The 23,386-nt window shown below is 34.3% G+C and overlaps 1 protein-coding gene across 2 annotated transcripts in view; it reads left to right on the top strand.

The window, feature by feature from the left end:
• The first annotated feature begins 8,070 nt into the window (after window positions 1-8,070).
• creb5b (cAMP responsive element binding protein 5b) overlaps window positions 8,071-23,386 on the top strand; it is an 84,994-nt gene continuing 69,678 nt past the window's right edge. For both annotated transcript variants that reach the window (XM_051132485.1, XM_051132484.1), the window contains exons 1-3: window positions 8,071-8,244; window positions 16,877-16,954; window positions 21,175-21,268. In XM_051132485.1, coding sequence (XP_050988442.1) covers window positions 16,901-16,954; window positions 21,175-21,268 — 148 coding nt within the window. In that variant the 5' untranslated portion in view covers window positions 8,071-8,244; window positions 16,877-16,900. The remainder of the gene's footprint in view (window positions 8,245-16,876; window positions 16,955-21,174; window positions 21,269-23,386) is intronic.

Below are 23,386 nucleotides of genomic sequence, written 5' to 3'. Positions count from 1 at the left end.
TAAACTGGCTTCTTTTTTGTCATTTATATTTATAATAGAAGGTGGTCCACATATGAAGATCTGTAATCAAATATAATGTTATATAATAAAACTTAAATGATGTTCCCAATGTTGCTCCTAAATCACTGTTGATTTGTGTGATCAAGCTATTCATTCTGCTCAAGCATTCTCCCAGTTGGCCTATTTGCACCGTCTGCATACAGTACGTTCAGTATTTTATACTTTTAGCCACAAATAAATTCACTTCTTGTGACAGAATACCTATAAATGGCTGTGTGGTCACACAGATGACTTGATCACTATAGCGTTTCTCTGTCGGTAATAGAAAGTCCCAGTGGTGTGGACTACATTATAGCTGTTTTCTTTCCTCTTACTCGCGTTCACATCCATGTGCTTCATCCCTCTCTCCCTCTCTCTCGCCGCCTCTGTTTTTCCATGATTTCCTGTTCACGTTTGTTGGCAGAAGTTGTTGGTGCTGGTGTTGTGCCCGGTACTGTGTAATGGGGACCTTGTTGGGTTGGGCCCCATTTACTCACCACAGCCGAGCGCAGCATGGGCAGCTGTGCACCCTGATCGGCCTGCTTTTTCCAGCAGCGCTGGAGCACGCTGTGGGACATGTCTGTGAAAGCATTACATCATTGACTCACTGTTTTGAGACTCTCCAGAGCTTACAGTCCGCAATTTTGCTTTCAATTCTGTAACCCTTCACATTGTTACAAATAGTCAAATTTGTTGCCCTAAGACTTTGTCATTGTTGATGAGATTCAGATCCTTGGAATAGTTCGCCCAAAATGAAAATTCCACCATTAATTACTCACCCTCACGACATTCGAAACCCGTAAGACCTTCCTTCATCTTCCCAACACAAATTAAGATATTTTTGATGAGCTTTCTGACCCTGCATAGACAACAACGCAACTAAGCTGGTCCTTTGCTGGTTTATGCTGGTCATGTTGCTGGTCAAGGACCAGCATAGACCAGCAAAGGACCAGCTTAAACCAGCACCAAAACATACCTACCAGCATATGCTGTTTTTTTCACCAGGGTGGGTTATATTCTAGTTAAAAGCAGCCTCATCCCTTATAAAATATACGAGTTATGATCGACTGTTCTTCATTTACGGCTGTTCTTTCTTACCATATTGTCTTAAATTTGGTTCAGGACCACACAAATAGCAGCTACTTTGTGATGACTGATAGGATAAAAACACTGGCATTGACTATTTTGTTATTTCAAAGGTTCACAAATCGTTATTTGGTCTCCTAATATTATACCAAACGTAAACCCCCAGACCCCATTAAGGAAGCGAATGACATAATGTTCAGACGCATAACTATTACAAATACTGGCCTTCCCTCGTTGGCAGCGGAAAACGCAGAATTCAGACGCACATGGCATCGTGCCCTCACCGCTGCAGTCATACTGTATAAACCACTCAGAAATGTTGTCGTTCATTATGTAATGGCTGCATTGTTCACTTCAAAAGGTTCCAGTGCATGTTTTGGTGGTAATAGCATTATAATGCGCTGTGTGGTTTTTAAACGCTTGAGTATGGTGCAGCGGTAGGCCTGTATTTGTCAAAAGGTTGCCAGGTTTTGAAATCACATGCAAGTCTTACTTGATTTCTAATGCACTTTTTAGCTCAGGTTATTGTCTTTTAATCCCACTTTTTACATTCTGGAAAAGCGTTTCACACTTGTAATTTTGGAGAACAGGGTTAGCACTGTTTTTTTGTTTTCTTTCTTTGTTTTAGAATGTAAGGACGACCTGTTTAGTAAGAAACAACCAATCATAAACTGAACCTCATTACATATTCATGTGCTTTGCACAATTCCATAAACATTCACACGCACTGCATTTGAGGGAAAATGTGAAGAATTCAGATGCAAAACCAGCTAAAAGCCATCTCGGTCAAAAATGAGATAATGATACTGAGTGAACACACTCAACACATATTATACGTCCATCAAACACTTTTACTTCAAACTCGCTAAATTCCAGCCTCAGCCCACTCAGAAGTACCAGTACTTACATAGAAACCTATACAAAGTAGCTAGAAAGAAATGCTAATTTTAAAGAAATACGTCAGATGGATTTAGGGGGTTTTATCTGAACTCTTCATGTGTTAATGTGAGTGATGAACAGACTTTACATTTTACGGTTATGGTCCAAAAGGTCTGTTCAGAACAAACAGTACAGCCAGAAATAAGCCGAACTGATGTAAATGTTCAAGAAAATAAGTTATGTAAAGTCACAACGTATTCTGTATTTGACATACATCTATGTCAAACAGATTATCAAAAAAGGGAAAAAACATTACTGTTTTTACGATCCAGTTACAAAATGAGAAAATTATTTACATTTAAAAGATAAATTAATCACTCAGAAATCATGTTGTGTTTGTCTAAACAACATCACCAATATGCAAATGAGAACATTAACCCAATCTTCACAAATGTAAAGTGTGAAACTCAACACCTGAGCTGTAAAACGAATCAGTGTTAAATCCATAATGAGATGGGGTTAACAATTTTTTTGTGAAAACATTGATTTTTATGCTGGCTCCAAAATCTAGATGACCTCTTATAGTGCAGAGTAATGCAGTTTCATTGTGACATTTGAATGAAGCGCAGGACATCTTTCCATATCAAGTCATGTTTGCTTCTTTCTAAAACTGTTCTCCTGTGGCAGACCACCACTTGGAGCACAACAATAAGCTTTGTTGAGGGAGTAGGCAAGTGTTATTACACAAAGCTGTATACTTCAACATTTCCATCCCTTCAGGCACTTCAAGACATGAAGATGACTCAACCGAGAGAGGCTGGAACATTCCGTTAAGAAGATCAAACAGTCAATCTGCTTCCTTGCTCTGTCTAGTGATCATGTCATTCAAACCTGAAGCAAACTGCTGCTTAAGCAAATCTGAATTAAGAATTATTTGAGACGTGCATTTTGTGACTATTAGTACCATTCAAGTGCATAATGACATAATACTGGATTCCGACAGCTGCCAAAATTAGATGCACTTCTGGATGATACATCTGGTTACACGTCATGGTCAGCCATACACACACTGCTGTGCTGCATCTGAATGGGTTTGTTTTGACTAACTAAATCCCGAACAAACTCCTTGTTTTCTGTAAATATAAACAATCATTTTTTGTGCTTGCCCAACAAGGCCTTCATTATACCACTGACATTTAATACATTCATTTTCTGCTTTTGAGCTGGTGGCATATTGTTTTTATTTCATTGTTTGTTTTACATCTCCAGTGTTGTAACTTTAGATGACTGCAGTGTTGATCATTGTGTGTTACTGGACTAATAAATAATCAATGTGTGCTATTGGATATAACTATGTGGATCCACTTATAAGAATGCAGAATAAATACATAAACAAACAAACAATATCTGTGTGCTATTGGACTGATATAAATATGTGGGTCCATTTAGAAAAATAATAAACAAACAAATAAACAATATCTGTGCTATTGGACTGATAATATCAAATATGTGGATCAATTTAGAATACAACTAAATAACTAAATAAATAAATGAATAAATATTGTGTGATATTAAATATAAATATGTGGATACACTTAAAAAAATGCAAAAACTAACAAACAAACAAACAAACAAACAAACAATATCTGTGTGCTGTTGGACTGATATAAATATGTGGATCCATTTAGAAGAATACAAACACTAACAAATAATTATTGTGTGATATTGGATATAACTAGGTGGATCCACTTATAAGAATGCAAAAAATAATAATTACCAAACAAAAACAAACAATATCTGTGTGCTGTTGGACTGATATAAATATGTGGATCCATTTAAAGAATACAAAAACAAACGAACAAACAATTAAACAAATAAATACTTATTATGTGATATTGGATATAAATATGTGGATCCACTTACAAGAATGCAATAAGTGAATAAATAATTAAAATCTGTGTGTTATTGGACATAAATATTTGGATCAATTTAGACGAACATAAAAAAAAAACAATCAAAAACCCACACAAGAAAACTAATAATTATTGTGTGATATTGGATATAAATATGTGGATCCACTTATAAGAATGCAATCAATAAACAAATAAAATCTGTGTGCTATTGGACTGAAATAAATATGTGGATCAATTTAGAAGAACAAAAAAAAAAAAAAAAAAACACAAACAAACAAATACTTATTGTGTGATATTGGACATAAATATGTGGATCCACTTATAAGAATGCAATAAATAAATAAAATGTATGTGCTATTGGGCTGATATGAGTTCACAGATCCCTTTAGAAGAATACAAAACAAACAAACAAATAAATAATCAATGTGAGACTCTTGGACTCTTGTGGATCCACACTGTAAAAAATAAAAAACACAATTTGTTGCGTCAGCTTAAAATAATTTGTTACCCTGCTGCCTTAAAATTTTAAGTTCAGTCAACTAAAATAAGTTTAGTCAACTTGAAATGTTAAGTTGTACTAAGTTTGCTAAACTTAACAGATAGGTAAGTAACCCAGCTGCCTTAAAATTTTAAGTTGATTCAACTCAAATATCTAAGTTGTCACTTAGTATAATTTAACATTTTAAAGTTGAATAAACCTTTTTTGAGTTGACTGAATTTAAAAATTTAAGGCAGCCAGGTTACAAATTATTTTAAGTTGACTCAACAAATTGTTTTTTACAGTGCACTTATAACAATGCAATAAATAAATAAATAAATATCTGTGTGCTATTAGACTAATATACATATGTGGATACATTTAAAGAATTGAAAAGAATACATAGAATACAAAACAAACAAACAAATAATCATTGTATTCTACTGGACTGAATAAATAAATAACATGTCCATGTTAAATTAACCTTAAAAAATCTTTATTGTGCACCTATAATATGTATTTTTACATAAAAACAAACAAAAACTCAAATAGAATAATCCAAAACATGTACAGTATGTAGACGTATGAGTGTGGGTGTCTGTGAATCTACTGAACTGATGCAACAAATGTTCTCCTTGTAACCATTCCAACCTTCTGAATGCAATTAAACTGTTGTGCGACATGTTCACCATCAAAGGTGAATCTAGTTCAATCCAAGGTCAATGCAAGTCAAAGAGCTGATTAAACACACGATCTCTGGCTTGTGTTTGTTGACAGTGAACCTTAGTTTGGATGAGGTTTTCTAAAGTCTTCTGTCTCATGTGAATTAACGCTCTGATGTCAATTCGCAATCAGGTTTCAGCTGTTGTGTTCTCAAATTGCGGTTCATGGGATAGGCCATCTTAAGTACGAATTTCTTATCATTCAGGTAAATTGAGCGTAATCTGCCATAATGACTGATATATGATATAGATAGATAAATAGATAGAGACAAGGAAAAACTTCAAACCCAATTAGACCTGACATAAAAACGAGACTTTTTCACCTTTTCCTAGCAATCTGAATTCAGCCCTGGTAGACATTTGGGGACAGTCTAACCTGCCATGCATTAGAGATAAAATCCTTTAAAGTGTGGGGTCAGTGACCCATCACTGACTGTGCACTTATGCCACTTACTGCACAGCTCTCCCGCGGGATGATGTCTGGATGGCTGGGAGAAATATATAGACCATAAAGGAACAAAAACTGTCATAAAGCTTTGATTAAGGCCCAGGTTAAAAGACACAGGCAAGCGAAATGGCTGAGTTATGATGGCAGTTGAGGATAGCATTATTGTTCCCGTGACAGAGCTCTTAGCACGGGTGGCTCATTGTAAACAGCTCTTTTCCGAGGAGCAGACAGTCATTAATCGGCAAAGCAATCCCAGACTCCTCTAGTGCACCCTGAACATCAGAAATCACACTGCCGCCACCGGCACATTCGCTAAAGCCTGAAAGGTTGTGACTCTGTCTACTCTCAGCAGCTTGTGACTCTTTTTATTTTTACCCTATAATGGCTGACGTGTCAGTTTAACAGCTACAATGAACCTCATGACCATTTTCTCAGCTACTGTCTCTTGCAGGTAAAAATATACTAGTGAAATGACAGTATATTAGATTAATAGCTCTAAAGCAGTTTTAATAGCTCCATTATTGTGTTTTTAGGATGTTGTATACAAAGGTTTTGGGCTCATTAGTCAGTAATAATGTTTCTGATAGTCATGCTTTTTTGGGCATTAGATCAACATTTTTATTCCATAATCCCCCTATTAAAAATAGCAACATCTAAGAAAACTGATTTTAAAAGTAAAAAAATTAAAAAATATATATATTATTAATGCTGAATCAACCTTTATACATTAATTTACAACAAAACTACATTTTACGGCTTAAATCATGTAGAAATAGCTCAATAAGGAAATAACTGCAGGCCAACACTTTTTACAATGTGTAGTTAAATAAGTTTTCCATTAATGTATGGTTTGTTAGGATAGGAAAATATTTACCCGAGATACAACTATTTGAAAATCTGGAATCTGAGGGTGCAAAAAAATCAAAACACTGAGAAAATCACCTTTAAAGTTGTCCAAATTAAGTTTTTAGCAATGCATATTACTAATAAAAAATTAAGTTTTGATATTTATACGGTTGGAAATTTACAAAATATCTTCATGGAACATGATCTTTACTTAATATCCCAATGATTTTTGGCATAAAAGACTAAAAATCGATAATTTTGACCCATAAAATTTATTTTTGGCTATTGCTACAAATATACCCTACTTTTGACTGATTTTGTAGTCCAGGGTCACATTTGACTTTGAAAATATATTTTTTAATAAGGTAAAATAAAAATTTTAAATAAGGTCTTACTAGTTGGTGTTGGTTAATGCATCAACTAATATTAACTAACAATTATCAAAACATTTGTTACCGTATTTATTCATCTCTGTTAATAAAAAAAATGAAAATAATTTTTGTTCATGTCAGCTCAGATTCATTATGTAATATTAACAGGTAGACTTTGAGCTTTTCAATGTAATTATTAAATGTTAAAAATGTTAATTATTATTATTATTATTATTATTATTATTATTATTAATTTTATTTTTATTTTTTTGTGACCAAAGATTCAATGGTAGACTTCCATTGTATTTTCTTCCATACTATGGAAATCATTGGCTGTTGTCAACTGATACATTCTTCAAAATATCTTCTTTTGTGTTTAACAGAAGAAAGAAACTGGTTTGGAACGACATGAGGGTGAATAAATGATGACAGATGTAGTTAAATGTAGTTAATAATGTTAACAAATGGAACTTTACTGTACAGTGTTACTGCTGATTTTCTACATATCATATGTTATTCTGTTTGCCAACAAGTACACTGTGATTTATTACTATATTTGTAATACCAGCACCTGTTTGCAGATGGACTTAATAGAACGCAGTGAATGCCACAGAAATAAACAAAGGTATTAGTTTGTTTGTCCTTCGATGCCACCTGCATCGCATTACGTCTGCCTGGCAATTATCTGCAGACAAAGGAGTCTGAGCTTTGATTCTGTAACACCATCTTCTAAATTTAACACTTGCAGGCAGACATAATCCAACCAATAATTTATTTACCCCTGACACTTTCATTATTTAGTAAGCACAGAGGCACTGGCAAGTTGTGCGCAATTAACAGACCTAGATAACCGAGAAGTTTGGTGTCTTTAGTCTGTGTGCATTAAAAAAAAATAATAAAAAATCAAAATCATGTTTTAACATTTCATGAGAAGTCAGCATAACGGGTTAGTTGTTCATCAAATATAAAAATGAAAAATGTTCTAAATATTTGAGTGTAGCTATATATAATTGATTAATTTATTATATAATTATTAATAATAAACAATTCAAGTGTTAGCTTCATAATAACTTGTCTAAACTGTTTATTTAGTTGTTTAATTGTCACTCTAAGAATTGAAAAAATATAGAACTGAGAATTTATATCTCATGATCATATACACTGTTTATGAACAGCAGTTTATGACTAACTCACTGCTGCGAGAAACAATAACAACTTGAAGTCAGACAGATGTTGGTTGGTGTTGCCGTCCGGCCGCCACACCCACTGGTCCTGACCCCGCCCCGCCTGCACAGTTCGCTCCGCCCCTACGAGGGACCGCAATGATTTAGAAGTTCAGGAATCCCACGTGACGTCACCAAAGGGTGATGTAATGCTTCTCTAAATAGATCGTATTGTAATCTTTCCTCAGTCCAACGTGGTTCCTTCAGAAAGTGTGCTGCATCTTCTCCAGACTTCTGCGGTGAGTTGTTTGAGTTGTTTTTCATACCGATACATCAATTCCTTCGCATTTACATGCACTTGCCGAGTCGGTGCCACTGAAATAACCATTCTCTTGAGCCTGAAGAAGTGACAAGTTGTTAGTGATCCACATGAACAAATTTCAAGTACTTTTACAGAGTCTGTCCGTACGCGTCTATTGAAGTCGTTCACGCTTCATGCAGAAAACACACTGATCTTGACTTATTCTTTTCGGATCTCCAGGGATTGTTTGCATGTAACAGCTTTGCGCGTTGAATTTGCTTTGAATGCCCAAATTGCGCGTTAAGGGATCGTGTCGCATTAAACAGCCAGCTTCTTCTTCTTCTTGATTCTGATTTCAAACTTATGTTGCAAAACTTTACGTGGAGTTATTAGTTTGCGCGCATGAAGCTGTCAAACACGATCGCTGTGTTACTACAGTTTTTACTTCGCTTGTGCGTGCATGTGTTTGTATGTGCATGTTTGTGGCAAGCCAATGTAACACTTATTACTTTAACTAACTCATTTTTGTTACTAGTACTTATTCCTAAACGCTAGAAAATAATGTAGTCAGGGCTACAATATTTTAAAATTGTATTACTAACTATTCAATACGTAGGCTATAAGTTATTAGTAACTATTCAAAGAGTATCTGTTCTAGTTTGCCAGTCAGTAATTTAATAAATACATTCACTAGCGTTTTTTTTTAACCGTATATGTTTATAAATTAGTCATTAAGACAAAAATTAATGACTTTTAGCCAGTAAGAAATGTTATAATAGCAATTAAAATCAGTGCTAAAATAGGTGCATAGATTTAATAAATAAGTACTAGTTAAATTGGAACAGATAGCTATTGTTAGATAGTTATTAGTAATTACAAATATGAAAAATAAATAGTTACTGGAAACAGTAATAGTTAAAGTTGGGTTCCACCAACATAATATGTAATACATAATGTTCTGAAATGAATAGTTGATATCTAAACCAGATCCAAATTCGTTTGATTCTAGTAACAATGTAATTGTTAATCTAATAAGTAATAAATATGCAGTGCACTACTCAAATAAACTGAAAAACGAAGCTTGTCACTGTTGCATTGGCTAAAAGTAAAAATAAGAAATATATCCTAGTGGTTTAAAGGAAAACAGATGAATGTTAAAACGGCTTGCCATAGCGCGAGTATGTTGTGTCCCGTTCGCGCTGTGACACAAGTGTTCTGCATTGTTCCTCAGAAGCGGTCCGGGAGACTTAGTTTGTAACGCTGAACCTGTTTTGGTTCATTCATCAGCATGCAGAAACGGAGGAACTTTGCTTGTCTTTGCATACTAGTGCAGGTCTAGGTATCATCCCGTGTCGAACAAGAGCTTTCGGTACTGTCACAGGGGTCCCAGTTCAGTACGCTTCGCTCCTTTATGATAAAAGGCATGGCTGCCTTATAATATGCACGCGTATTTGAATCTTTGCACTAAAAACACGTTTTATTTTATAGTACTGTAACAAGAAAGCGATGTATCGAAGCATGACGTCATAATGCAGGCCAGTCAGACTGTTTGATTAACCGTCGAGATATTGAGGGTTTCAGCGGTTTGTGCTGACGGGGCAAACTCTTTTCTAAAAGCCTGAAGGCTTAAAAGATTTTAATCCACTGACACGAAGTTTGTCTGGGTTCTTTTGTTCAACACAAATAAATATTCGTTTGTAGAAAAGTACTTTGTAAAAAGTATATTACGCGTTAGATTTACAGATAAACTAGCTTTATGCAAGGAGGAAAATAAAAAATATGAAGTTAATTATATCTCATTGCTTCTAGGATTCAGATTAAATGAGCAGTTCACCTAAATATGAAAACTATGCATCATGTACTCACTTTCATGTTGATATAAACCTGTAATAATTTCTGTGGAACACAAAAACAGATGTTAGGCAGAAGGAATGACAAGTCCGGTCACTTATATGGGGGAAAAACAAAATCAATGAAAGTGAATGGCAACCAAATCTGTCAGTCTCTAGAATTCTGTCATCTACTTTTGTTTTTCCATGTAAGAAAAGAAAGTCATACGAGTTTGGTGAAACATAAGAGAGAGCAAATTATTAGATATGCAGCTAATAGCTTGATTTATTTGAACCATTTATTATGATTATCTCTGAAATATACCACATTGTCACCTGTGAAACAAAACAGATCTACTTTTAATAAAACTGATTGAGTGGTATTGGAAAAAAAATGTCTATATGTGACCCTGGACCACAAAACCAGTCATAAGGGTATTTCTTGAAACTGAGATTTATACATCATCTGAAAGCTGAATAAATAAGTTTTCCATTGATGTATGGTTTGTTATTGGCCGAGATACAACTATTTGAAAATCTGGAATCTGAGGGTGCAGAAAAAAAATATATTGAGAAAATCACCTTTAAAGTTGTCCAAATTAAGTTTTTAGCAATCCATATTACAGATCAAAAAATAGGTTTTGATATATTTATGTTAGGAAATGTACTAAATATCTTCATGGAACGAGATCTTTACTTAATATCCTAATGATTTTTGGCATAAAAGAAAAATTGATAATTTTGACCCGTACAATTACATATTGTTGGCTATTGCTACAAATATACCCGTGCTACTTACGACTGGTTTTGTGGTCCAGAGTCACAAATTACCATTATAAATATTCATTTGCTCTCTGGTTTAATTAATCCAGCTGTGAAAATTTAATATATAAATATTTTTATATGAACTACATGAAATTCAAAATGCTTTACGGTATGTAGCGTATGCAGATTTTTCTCCATGTGTTTAATAATATAAAAAAAATAATAATAATTTTGAATGAATTTTGATGTATGCTACCATTTGCAGTGAAGTTTTTTTATTTTAATTTGAATCACAAGCAGCGTAAGGTGTCAGTGTTTTCATTTTGCCGTCACTTTTGTGTGAACAACAGCAACATTCCAAAACGTTCATATTTCAGATGTTTGCACCTCCGATATAAAAGTCAGCCTGAAGTTCTCTAGGTCTCTGTAAGTTTATGTTTGTGAAGATGTGATGACTGACAGTGATTGAAGGTTGCTTTTGCGGGGCCCCTTCGTCTGTTCATTATGAGAGGTTTATGGCATCCTTTGCATTGTCTGTATGTTTCTTATTCCTCGCCCCCGGGCTCTGTGCTGATCCTACCTTGAACCTTTGCTGCCGAAGGCCTGCGAAGGACGGGGGGAGGTTGGATTTGAATTGCAGCGCAAGTTTGTGCTTGCTGTAACCTTCACCACCCTCCTCCTCCCCTCGGCCTGTGCACCATACTGTTTGAATTCAAATGTGCACCAGAGAAGAAAGTTCCTCACCGGTTCCTTGTGAAACTGTACTCCCGTCCCCTAATCCTCCTCGTCTGCCACATCGGGCCGTTCTAAATTTGAAGTGTAACGAAATTTCCTGTGTTAAATGAAAACACCGGTGAAATAAAAGCCAAGCAGTGTATGACCACCGGTGAGCAAACATCTCACACCTGGCCTCGTGTCACATGGGGATATTGAGCAGTTTAGGTGGCTAAAAGACTTGCTTGAGGGGGGAAATGATACGGTAATATTTTTCATGAAAATGAATGAAGTGCATAATCGTATGTTAAAATTAACAGTCTTTGTAGTACGGATTTCACATGTTCCATAGTGTGAATGTGAAAAATTGCTGCAGGGGCCTGATTGTGTTGCGCTGTTGGTTTTGCTTTTGGAAGCTGGCCAGATGTCAAAAGACGGCATATCTCAGGTCTGTTTGACAATGCAGGGACACAAAAATTACAATACATTTTCAAATCTAGACTGATATCAAGAGAAGTTTGTAAAGTTAGATAGGGACAAAGCAACATGTTCCTCTCTATTTAGGTGAAGTGCTAAAGTCAATATGAAATCAACACTGACCGTATTTACTTTTTTAAAACACATTTTTGCTTATCGTTTTAAATGATTCAGCGTTGCACCTGATTCCAATGAAAAAAGTTTGGTTTTGGTGATCTTTCATGAAAATATAATTTAAAGGCATAGTCACCAAAAATTGAAAATTCTGTTATTAATTACTCACCCTCATGTTGTTTCAAACCCGAGACCTTTATTCATCAAGGAACATAAATTAAGATATTTTTAATGAAATCCGAGAGCGTTCTGACATGACATTGACAGCAATGCAACTGACACATTCAAGACCCAGAAAGGTAGTAAGGACATTGATAAAACAGTCCATGTTTCATCAGAGGTTCAACCTTAATTTTATAAAGCTATGAGAATACATTTTGTACACAAAGAAAACAAAAATAACAACTTTATTCAACACTTTCCTCTCTTCCTGCATTAGAAGCACCACACGCATGCATCGTGGCACTCTTGTGAACACCGTGGGCCATGAACGTGCTAGTTGTGCTGCAGTCTATGCAGGGTCAGAAAGCTCTCAGATTTGGTCAAAAATACCTTAATTTGTGTTCTAAGGATGAACGAAGGACTTACAGGTTTGGAACGACATGAGGGTGAGTAATTAATGACAGACTTTTCATTTTTGGGTGTACTATTCCTTCATTCCACCTCTAAAACGTCTTTCCCTTTTCTGTTTATTGAAAAGTTTTAAATGGAAACATAACATCTGATAAGTCCCTGATGGATAAAACCACATCCTACATCCTACATTTCCATATTGTTGAATATCCTATTTCACTCAGAAATATATTACTCACTATTACTCAGAAGTAAAATTTGCTTAAAGGAATAGTTTACCCAAAAATGAACTTTCTGTCATTCTCATTAACCCGGACTGACTTCTGTGGAACAGATTCTTAAAAAGGATTCTTAAAAATATCTTCTTTTGTGTTACTGTAAGATTAAGTAGTAATGCAGGTTTTTAGCAATGATGAACAAATGATTCATTTTAGGTGTACTGTCTCTTTAATTTACCAAAAATTTGTGCTTGCAAAAGTGGCTAATCTCATCCAGTGGTAGATGTGCTTGCAAGATTAAATACTGAACAGCCAAAGTTAACATTTTCAATTAACAGTTAGAAGAATTAACCAGATAAAGAAGTGAGAACGCATCAAGACAGATGCGGTTAAGAATAGAGGATGAAGACACAAGTTTCTGAGAGCTGATAAGCGAGTGACGGAGAGAAAGACAGAAAGCAGAAAAAACGAGTGTTAGTGACTTGTCATTTAGCAGACATATTCTTGTGTCAGTTCGCTTACAGAAACACCCTATCCAGGCCTTGTGTCCCCAAGGGCCGGGTGTCAGAAGCCGCCTGGAGGGGCTCTGGCCCAAGGCCGGACTGTAAAGAAAAAAATGTCTGGTTAACATAACGGCAAATTTGCATGTTTTGACTGCATGGGAGGAAACAGTTGGCTGGACCAATCGGACAGGAAAAAAAATGCACATGCAAATCGTGTATGAAAGCATTCACACAGCAGGGCTCATGCATATCCAGGTCTGATGCATTTGAATTCATACTCTTCATGTTCATCCTTCAAAGTTTATTTTCCACGCAGTTGGAAAGTGTTTGTTAGCTGTCTAAGCAGTGTGTCAATACGTAGCCACAGTCATTAGTCTGTTTTGCTGCTGTATATGAAGGGGACTCGACTCTGGCTGTCATGGACTATTACAGCTGTGTCTCATTAGGCTGTTGTAGACCATAATACTGTTACTCTTTCACGCAAAACTCACATAAGGGTGCTGTAAAATTCCCAAAACAGGTGTTAGAAACATTGGTATGGTTTATGATCACCTGTGATGCTCGACGTTCAGCCAAATTCTACAACAGGGTTTGCACCGTTGCGATAAAATAATCATAAGCATTCGCTGCCATCCTATAATCAGGCCCACACAAAGTCTGCATCCACAGAGTGCTACAGAAAGTTCTGCAGATTTTTCAGTTTCAGTCTTGGGGAAAGTTACTTTTAAAAGTAATGGATTACAATATTACGTTATGCTTCAAAAAAGAAACTAATTGCTTACTTAGTTATTTTTTATGGAAAGTAACTGCCATTACTTATTTGAAAAAGTAACTCAGATATTTTCTTGTAAATTAAAAAGTAATGTGTTACTTTACTAGTTACTTGAAAAAGTAATCTGATTACATTACTTGTAATGTGTTACCCCTACCACTGTCTAGTTGACACATTTTACCCTATAAAAATCTAACAAATGCCATAGAATCCATCTTAGCTTGCTTTTTACATTCTCATAGATTTATTTCAAGAATGCAGAGGTCGAAAGAGGGACGTACAGTCCGAATCGCACACCCAGGCACCCTATAGATCATCACTAGCTGAATAGAATGAGCCGCCCCTGAGACTGAAGCACAATTGGTGCCTGATATATTCCATAGCATCGCACTCTGATCCCCATGGCGACAGTAGTAGAGTGCTCAGCGTGAAAACCGATGGCAAACTACGTCCCATCAGCATCAGAGGAGCGTACCGATTACACTGCATGTGCGTGAAACTGAATGGCTGGCATACCATTCCATTGTCAGTCTGTCATCTATGGCATTTAGCAGCCTCATGGCACTGAGGAAGGGATTCCAGCGCTCATGGTGAGCACTAATGGAGAGAGAGATTTGTCATTGAAATGTAATCACCGCTTGTAAAACGGACACTAGAAATAGTTCAGAGTTTTGTCATTGTATTGAAACATTTTTGCCCTTTATTCCCCTCTCCATAATTTGTCACACTATCACTATTGCAATGTATTATTGCAACTACATATTGCCATGTATTATGGCAACTATATTTCACCATTAACAAGTTATTTTAAAATTAGTTATTACGATACAACTATCGTTATATGTATAATAAAGAAAAAATATTAATAAAACGAAGAAGAAAACTTATTTGTTTAACTTTCATTATTATTATTATTATTATTATTTCTTATAAGAAACAGTGTTGTCATTCATCATGCATTAATCATGATTAATTGATTTAAAATAATGTTTTTTAAGTCATGTGGTGCGACCAGCATGTAGGAAAATAAAATATAATACTGAAAGTAATATCATAAAGATAAATTCTATCATAATATAGTAAATGTTATAAAATGTTTACTATAAAAAAATATGTTATAAGTGATATCAATTTGACAGCCCTAAAATAAATATTAAAAATAATGTTTGTTCAAGTCATGTGGTGAAACCAGCATGTGGGAAAGTAAAATATAATACAGAAAATTATATCATAAAATTAAACTACGTCATAATATAGTAAATGTTATAAAATATTTACTGTAAATATAATCATCAGGGTTGTACAACAATCTTAAGATTTATGATGAAGAAAACTTAATTGTTCAGCTTTCATTATTCATCAGCAAAAAAAAAAAAAAAAAACTGTGTTATTGAATAAAATAATCAAAAATAAGAAAATAAATTAGGGCTTTCAAAACGATAAACCACGATTAATCGCAACCAAAATAACATTTTATATAAATGATAAAAATATAATGTTATATATATGTTATGCTGTATATGATATACAAACATCTATACACTCACAAGTATTTATGTGTATTTATATGTACATATAAATATCTACAGTACACACATATATATTTTGCAAACAACTTTTGTTTTGGTTGCAATGCGATTTATCATGATTAATCATTTTAACAGCTCTAAAATAAATATTAAAAATATTGTTTGTTCAAGTCATGTGGTGCGACCAGCACACAGGATAAAAAAAAAAAAAAAACGTAACAGAAAATTATATCATAAACATAAATTATGTCATAAATAGTAAAATATTTACTATAAATATTAGTAAAAATTATAAAATAAAAATAGTAAATAAATAAATACACAATATACATACATAAATACATTTTTATTTATTTTATTATTTTTAATTAGTTTCTTTTATTATATCATAAAGATATAATAAAGGTTGTATTATAGTAAATTGTATCATAACATAGGAAGTTATAAATTGATAATTATTGTTTGTTTGTTTTTCAAAAAACAGTAAAATAAATTAAAGACTCTGAAATATATATATATATATATATATATATGTATATATAACGAACACTGAATGTTTGATTGTATAGTAGTTTTCAAAACAATATGGATCAACATAACAACAAAGAATACATTTCTAGATTTTCTAAGACCCATTTCTTTTTCTTTATTTTTGACGTTCTTATTTGTCATTGACTTACCCAATTCGAGCTGCTAAAGTCATGGCTGGCAAGGTATTAAAAGAACAGTTTAGGTGTCAAAAGAGTTGCTAATGACTGGCAGTTCACTGATACGTTGACCTCGGTGCTGTGTGTCTGGGTTAGCCACAGACTTGCGTGCACAACACAGAGAGGATAGTTTACATCTTACCCTGTGGTCAGCAACAGCTCCATGACGACGAGGAGCAGAGTAACACTTCAGGGGTCAGTTTTAGGCTCTTAAGCCTCCCTCCTAGAGTTTAGTCTAAACCTTTACAGCTCTCCCAGGGCATAAGACACAGAATCCTCACTGAGATTCCGTCAAAGCCTCTACGGGAACCACGGAGTTGGTTATCACTGGCACACGATACATTAGTGACATAATGTGAGCGGGTCTTTATGCTTCGGAGTCCTGGAGGCGCCCCTGATTTCAATTTCTCTCCTTTGCTTTGTGTTCAGGTATATGAGGAGCCAGTGACAGTGATGAACTCCGAGCAGGAAAGGCCGTTCGTGTGCAGCGCCCCGGGCTGCTCTCAGGTGAGTCTGATAAGACAATAGTAAAGACGAACGGTCCTGTAACTCGAGAAAGCTCTTTCTCAATGTGAAACTGCGCCACAGACAACAACAGTGAAATGGTATCTTGTTGAGGCAAATATTATCCACTACGTCTTGATATAAGATTCTTGTCCTGGTGTTTCTTTGGATGAGTTGGAGTCCTCATAGATATGGTAAAAATTCTCACTCTTACCGCTTTTTTTCTTCTAGCTCCGTAATTACAGGGGTTATTATAGTCAAAATTAACATTAATTTCAAGTGTTTTTTTAATGGTTTTAGTTTAAAAAAAAACTTTCGTCACTTGAAATAAGTGTTAATTGTGTAAGCTATTTTTAATTTAGTCTTACTCTTTAAAAAATTTGCCTTAGTCCTGTCATATGTACTTTTTGATTATCATATTTAGTCAACATTGTCCTGTTATTGTTTAGTTAAATTTTAGTCGACTAAATATCTAAGCATTTTAGTCTAGTTTTAGTCAATGAAAACTTTTATAATGGTTAAACTGATTAAAAATATAAATTTTTGCTCTATTGAAGTATAATCGCAGAACTGGCGTGGATGCCAGATTGTAAAAAGTAGGATAAACCCCGGGCAGAAAATGTATCCTTTTAACAGAAAGTTCTTATTTGGGGATTTGAACTCTTGATATCTGGCAACCGCACACATGAAAGCTCCACAATTCTCAATAATATTTTGTCTCCTTTTTTAAAAAAAAATAAAATAATTAGGGATGCACGATATTATCGGACTGATATCGGAATCGGCCGATAATGACTTCAAATGTAAATATCGGCATCGGCCCGATATGAAAAATTATGCCGATATGTTTTGCCGATAAGATGAATATGTTAACTCACATGTGCTAAGGGTGTGCTGGGGATTAGATCACGTCAGCAGTGTGGCTCATTCTTGAAGCAAAGTTTTGACTGAATGAGGAGTAGATTCACTGTTTTGTATCGCTGCATTTAAACTGAGAATACACATACAGAATGATGCATAGCAATAGCACGTGCAGTGGCAGCAGCGGCTATAGGAGAAAGCGCGCCGTTGTTCCATTTGGGATAATTTACTGTTGCCTGTTTCATATCCAGTCACTAGATCGCTAAATGCACATTTTAAATGGTTTTATGGTGCTCTTTGTTGTATTTTGAAACCCAATGGCTGTGTTTGCACATGACATGATCTGCATTTAAAATAAAAAGTAATTACGGCGCGCGGTCAGTGAATTCTCTTTCTTCGGCGGCGCAACGGCACACTGTTGCTCATATGAAACATTTTTCGTGAATATGACACAAGTGAGGTACAAAGCATTCTTTATAAGTTAAATAATTGGTTAGCAGGCAAATGTTAGTAGCGCCCATACTTTTGGATTCATGCAGTTCGAGCCAATACATTTAAAGCCATAAGCGGCTGTGTGTCCTGTTTTCCCGGTTGGTCACGAATTGCCACAAACTTAATAATATTTATAGTTTCTTTTCACAAATCATCACCGTCTCACCCTTTAATTTCGCAGGTTTGTTTTCTTGTCATTTACTTTTAATCCATGTTGTCGGATCATTTATGCGGGTAAACTGCGTGTGGGAAATAAAAGATTTCGTGGCAATAAATTAAGAATTCGTTAATACGACTTTTTAATTCGTTCCCTTATTTTACAAATTAATAAATTAATAAAACGTAGGAACGAATTAACAAGTTGTAGGAAATAATTATGTTCGTGTCCCGCAGCCCTGTCAGAGCGCAGTGCACCGTATAAAATAATTAGAAATTATAATTAAACATGACTTAGTGACTACATTTCTATTACTTTCTTTCCATGTTGAATGCCTTTGTATTGCAGGGCTCTAGAATGATCAAAACTGTCACTTTTTTTTTTTTTTTTTTTTTTAAATGTGCAAGTTAAAATTTGACGTGGTCGCACTGCTCCATACAGCGCGGGTTACAGAGTTACAAAGCCGTGGCATATTCATGATTTCACTGATCACGCAAAGAGTAGTTTTCGTTGTGAGCGCTTCGGGTGTAGAGCCTGGTTTGTATTTGTAGTGTCAGCACGAGCCAGGTGGTGACGGCAAAAAGGACGCGACTATTCTGGAAACGATGGCGGACGGAGGATTTGGTTTTCGAGTAGGGTAAAAGACCGCTTGTTAAACCAGAGAAGGTAAACATGTTGGTATTCTTGTGCAAAAAAAGTGTACTGTTTTGCCAGTTGGTCACGAATTGCCACATAACTTAATATTTTTATTTTCCCAAATCCTCACCGTCTCACCCTTTAATTTCTTAGGTTTATTTTCTTGTCATTCACTTTTAATCCATGTTTTCGTATCTCTTACTGTGATAAATTGCGGGTGGGAAATAAAATATTTCGTGGGAATAAATTAACAATTCATTAATACTACATATTAATTCGTTCCCTCATTTTACAAATTAATAAATTAATAAATCATAGGCACGAATTAAGAAATTGTAGCAATGAATTATGTCCTGTTCATGTCCCGCAAAGCACCCTCACAGTCACCCAGTTTAGTTCTACTTTTCTGTTTTCGTTTTGAAATGTTGTATTCAGATTGCGAATTCGAAAGTGAAAGCATCCGAAGTTCGGCTTATAACATAGCAAAAGTGAACTTAATTTACAAAATTCAGATCATAAATAATGCTAGTCTACTGATGAAAAAGAAGGGATTGAATGTAAACCACTCATTACTATTTATTTAATCCTAACGAATAAGTTATTGTTAAAAACTAACTTTCCAAATAAAATGATATATATCGGTATCGGTATCGGTATCGGCCAAAATGAGATGAAAAAATATCGGCATATCGGATATCGGCAAAAATCCAATATCGTGCATCTCTAAAAATAATAGATTTTATTTTTTTAAATGCAACTTTTTTTATCATCAACGATATTGCATGTTGATATACAGTAGTCACAGTTATTGTTTATTGTTTAACCTTATTGTCGTCTCGTCATCATCTCGTTTTAGCCCTGGAAAAATGGTGGTCAACAAACATTTTTCATTAACAAAATTAACACAACTTTAAATCAAATAAATTAAAATTAAATTTAACTTGAAATAAAATATATAAAAAATATAGTTGCAATCCAAAATTTCTCGTTTTTCAATTTAGTTTTAGTTTTGTACTGAAATAACCAAAAATTAAAACCATAAAAACTCTTCATCACTTAAAAATAAAATGACCATTAGTTTAAATAAAATAAAATATTAATATAATTATTAATATAATTAATACAAATATTAAACTTATTAAAATGATTTCAGCTAACTTAATGTAGTAAAATAACTAAAACTGAAATTTTAAATTTTAAAAAACTTCTTTGAAAAAAAAAAAAGACAAAAAAACACAGCAAACTTGCTTCCCCCCCAATTTGTTTATAAAAAATATAGAAATGACAGGAAATATAAAAGTATGTTAAGTATGTCAATGGTACTATAATAAAACTGGTTTTCAACTGGTTTTGCACAGATTTTATAATGAAATATTATGATTTTATAATGAAAGTGACACAATAACAAAATTGTTTTTCATATTAAAAGCAACATTGAATAAAACTCTGAATGTATTAATATCATCACAAAGTTCCAAAGTTCCAACAATATGTATTAATACTGGTTTAACAAATAAATAAATTGACACAAATTGAAGTTTTTTATGCTACAGATTTTGATTGGTGTCACTCATTTGATATTGAAAGTGCTTGCCTTTTTAAAAACATATTTTCTTTCTTTCTTTCTTTCTTTTTTTAATTTGCATAAAGCATTCATTTTACCCCTTTTTCCGCAATCAGAACACACCTGTGGCCCATTTTCGGATCAGAATCCACCTGTTTTGAACCGCTGAGCAATTAGACTAGGCCTGTCTCAATCTGTTTGCACAGGCTGGTTCATGTGGACCATTTACAGATACAATATCCTCTCAGGTGCTCTTAAACATCAATTAAGATAATGTAATTACAATAATGAGATGGTATTTTCAATCAGAATGGAATTATTGTAATCTGTTCAGACAGACAGTTTATGCCTAAGGCTCAGTCTTGTTGTATATGGTGGCAGAACATTGCTTGATAGAGTCACTAATTGTAAGATTTTCAAGTGTTTTTCAAGAATACAAAATGGAAAGAAAACAATCCTCTGCTCTTTAATGTGTTTAGTGTGATTGCAACCAGTTGTTTCCATGTTCTCCAGAGATTCCCCACAGAGGATCATCTAATGATTCATCGGCACAAGCACGAGATGACCCTTAAATTCCCCTCCATCAAAAATGACAACATGCTGTCAGGTGAGACAGACCTCACACACACACACACACGGCTCATATGTTAGTCTCTTTTTAGCGTCTGTCTTTGATTAGGTGTATTAGGAAGGATGCATGACTTGGCAAATGCGTAGGTGTAGTTTTAAATGCAGAGCCATGTGGCTAAAATAATATTTGTGCGGTGCTCTGCCTCACTCCCCTAATCCCAGTCATCAACCCGTACCATGAGTTCCATATCAATTAGACCGCTGGCCCTCTCAGGGGATGAAGGGAAGGGGGAACAGTGCAGGGAAGAAAAGAAAATAAGCCTCAACAACTACGATGAAAAAGTGGTGGATTGCATATTTAGAGGTGCATATTTAGAGAACAAACCAAAGCTGTGTACTCAGGCTTGGTTGGAAAAGCTTTTATGGTGTATCTGACAAAAAAAAAACACATGCAAACCAAACCAACCCAGAACAGAATAGATCAAAACAACAAAACAGAACAGAAGAGAACAAAACAACAGAACAGAACAGAACAACAAAACAGAACAAAACAAAACAGAGCAGAGCAGAACAGAACAAAAACCAAAAACGAGCACAGCAGAAGAAATCAAAACAGAAAAAAGAACAAAAGAACAAAACAAACAAAATAGAACAGAATACAACTGAACAAATCAAAATAAAACTAAACAGAACAAAACAAGACAAAAAAACAGAACAGGGTAGAACAAAACAAAATAAAACAAAACAACTAAACTAAAGAACAGAATGAAACAAAACAAAAAACAGAACAGAACAGAACAAAACAAAACAACAGAACAAAACAAAAAACAGAACAAAATAAAACAAAACAAAAAACAGAACAGAACAAAACAAAACAACAGAACAAAACAAAACAACAGAACAAAATAAAACAAAACAACAGAACAAAACAAAACAGAAAAAACAAAACTACAGAACAGAACAGAACAAAGCAAAACAAATTTTTTTTGTTTAGTAAAAAAACGAAAACAAATCACTATTTTTTTCTAGTTTACATCCACAGAACAACATGCATTCATTTGAGAACCAAATTTCTTATCTGTCTGTCTGTCTGTCTATCTATCTATCTATCTATAATTTTGTCTAATATCTTTCATATATGCATATAAATTAATCACCTATATATACATATACAGACTGTACAGATGTCTACTGTTTTTTTTTTTTGTTTTGTTTTTTGCAGTGTCTGCTTTTTTAGTCTCGATCCACTCTCGGATGTGGTTGAAATCCAATTAAAATCTGATTTTTGTAAATGACTTGCAGTCTGCAATGTCAGATCAGATTTCATGTAATTTTTTGGCATTTGAGATGCTCACTCTTGCCCCAGATATTGAACCTCGTGTCAGTCACTTTATATTGAATTATAAATAAAGGAAACAAATAAGCAGTTTCAGACTTCAATTAGCTTATGTATGAATATGTAAAATATCTAATGTAGCATAATGGTCAAGAGCAAAAGCAAAGTGTTCAGTTTTCCATCCTCTCCTTCTAAAATGAAAACAACTAATATAGAAGAAAGTATCTCAGCACTGTAATATTGACTACACTGTCCAAACAAATGGATTGCATTTCAGCACTTACAAATTGATGCAAGTTCTATAGATTAGATTTAAAAAACTGGATTTGTGAGATATTGTTTTATAATATAATAAATTCAGTTATTAATAATTGTAACCATATGAAGCCGTGAATAGAAAAAACATGGCTTAGTTTTTAACATTTATCTTGGACAATCTTATTTTTTTCTCTTATTTGTTATTAATAATATGTAAGAGTATTTATATTTAAATATATCTGTATAATTTATCCTCTTCTATCAAGATACTGTACACATTAAAACGGACCCTGAAATCAAACCCCTGACAGGATTCTACGAGTCCAGGATGTGTGGTTCAGTCTAGACTGTAATATTCGTCGTGGGTTTGATAAAGTACAAGATAATGAGTTACTATGTGGTTCCAGTAGCGGCTAGAAATTATCATCCCACCACAAACTCAATAAGAGGTGTGTGTGTGATTTCTCAGTGGAGTGTGTCTGAGGGAAAGAGGCTGAGCAAACGAGAGGTAGTGAGTGAAGGAAGGCATGTGCACCTTCGTTAGCAAGCGAGTTACTGAAA

This window comes from Labeo rohita, chromosome 16 (genome assembly GCF_022985175.1).
Source record: "Labeo rohita strain BAU-BD-2019 chromosome 16, IGBB_LRoh.1.0, whole genome shotgun sequence".
In the NCBI taxonomy this organism is placed as follows: Eukaryota; Metazoa; Chordata; class Actinopteri; order Cypriniformes; family Cyprinidae; genus Labeo; species Labeo rohita.
Note: the sequence above shows the minus strand (reverse complement) of the source record. Positions and strands in the feature narration are given on the sequence as shown.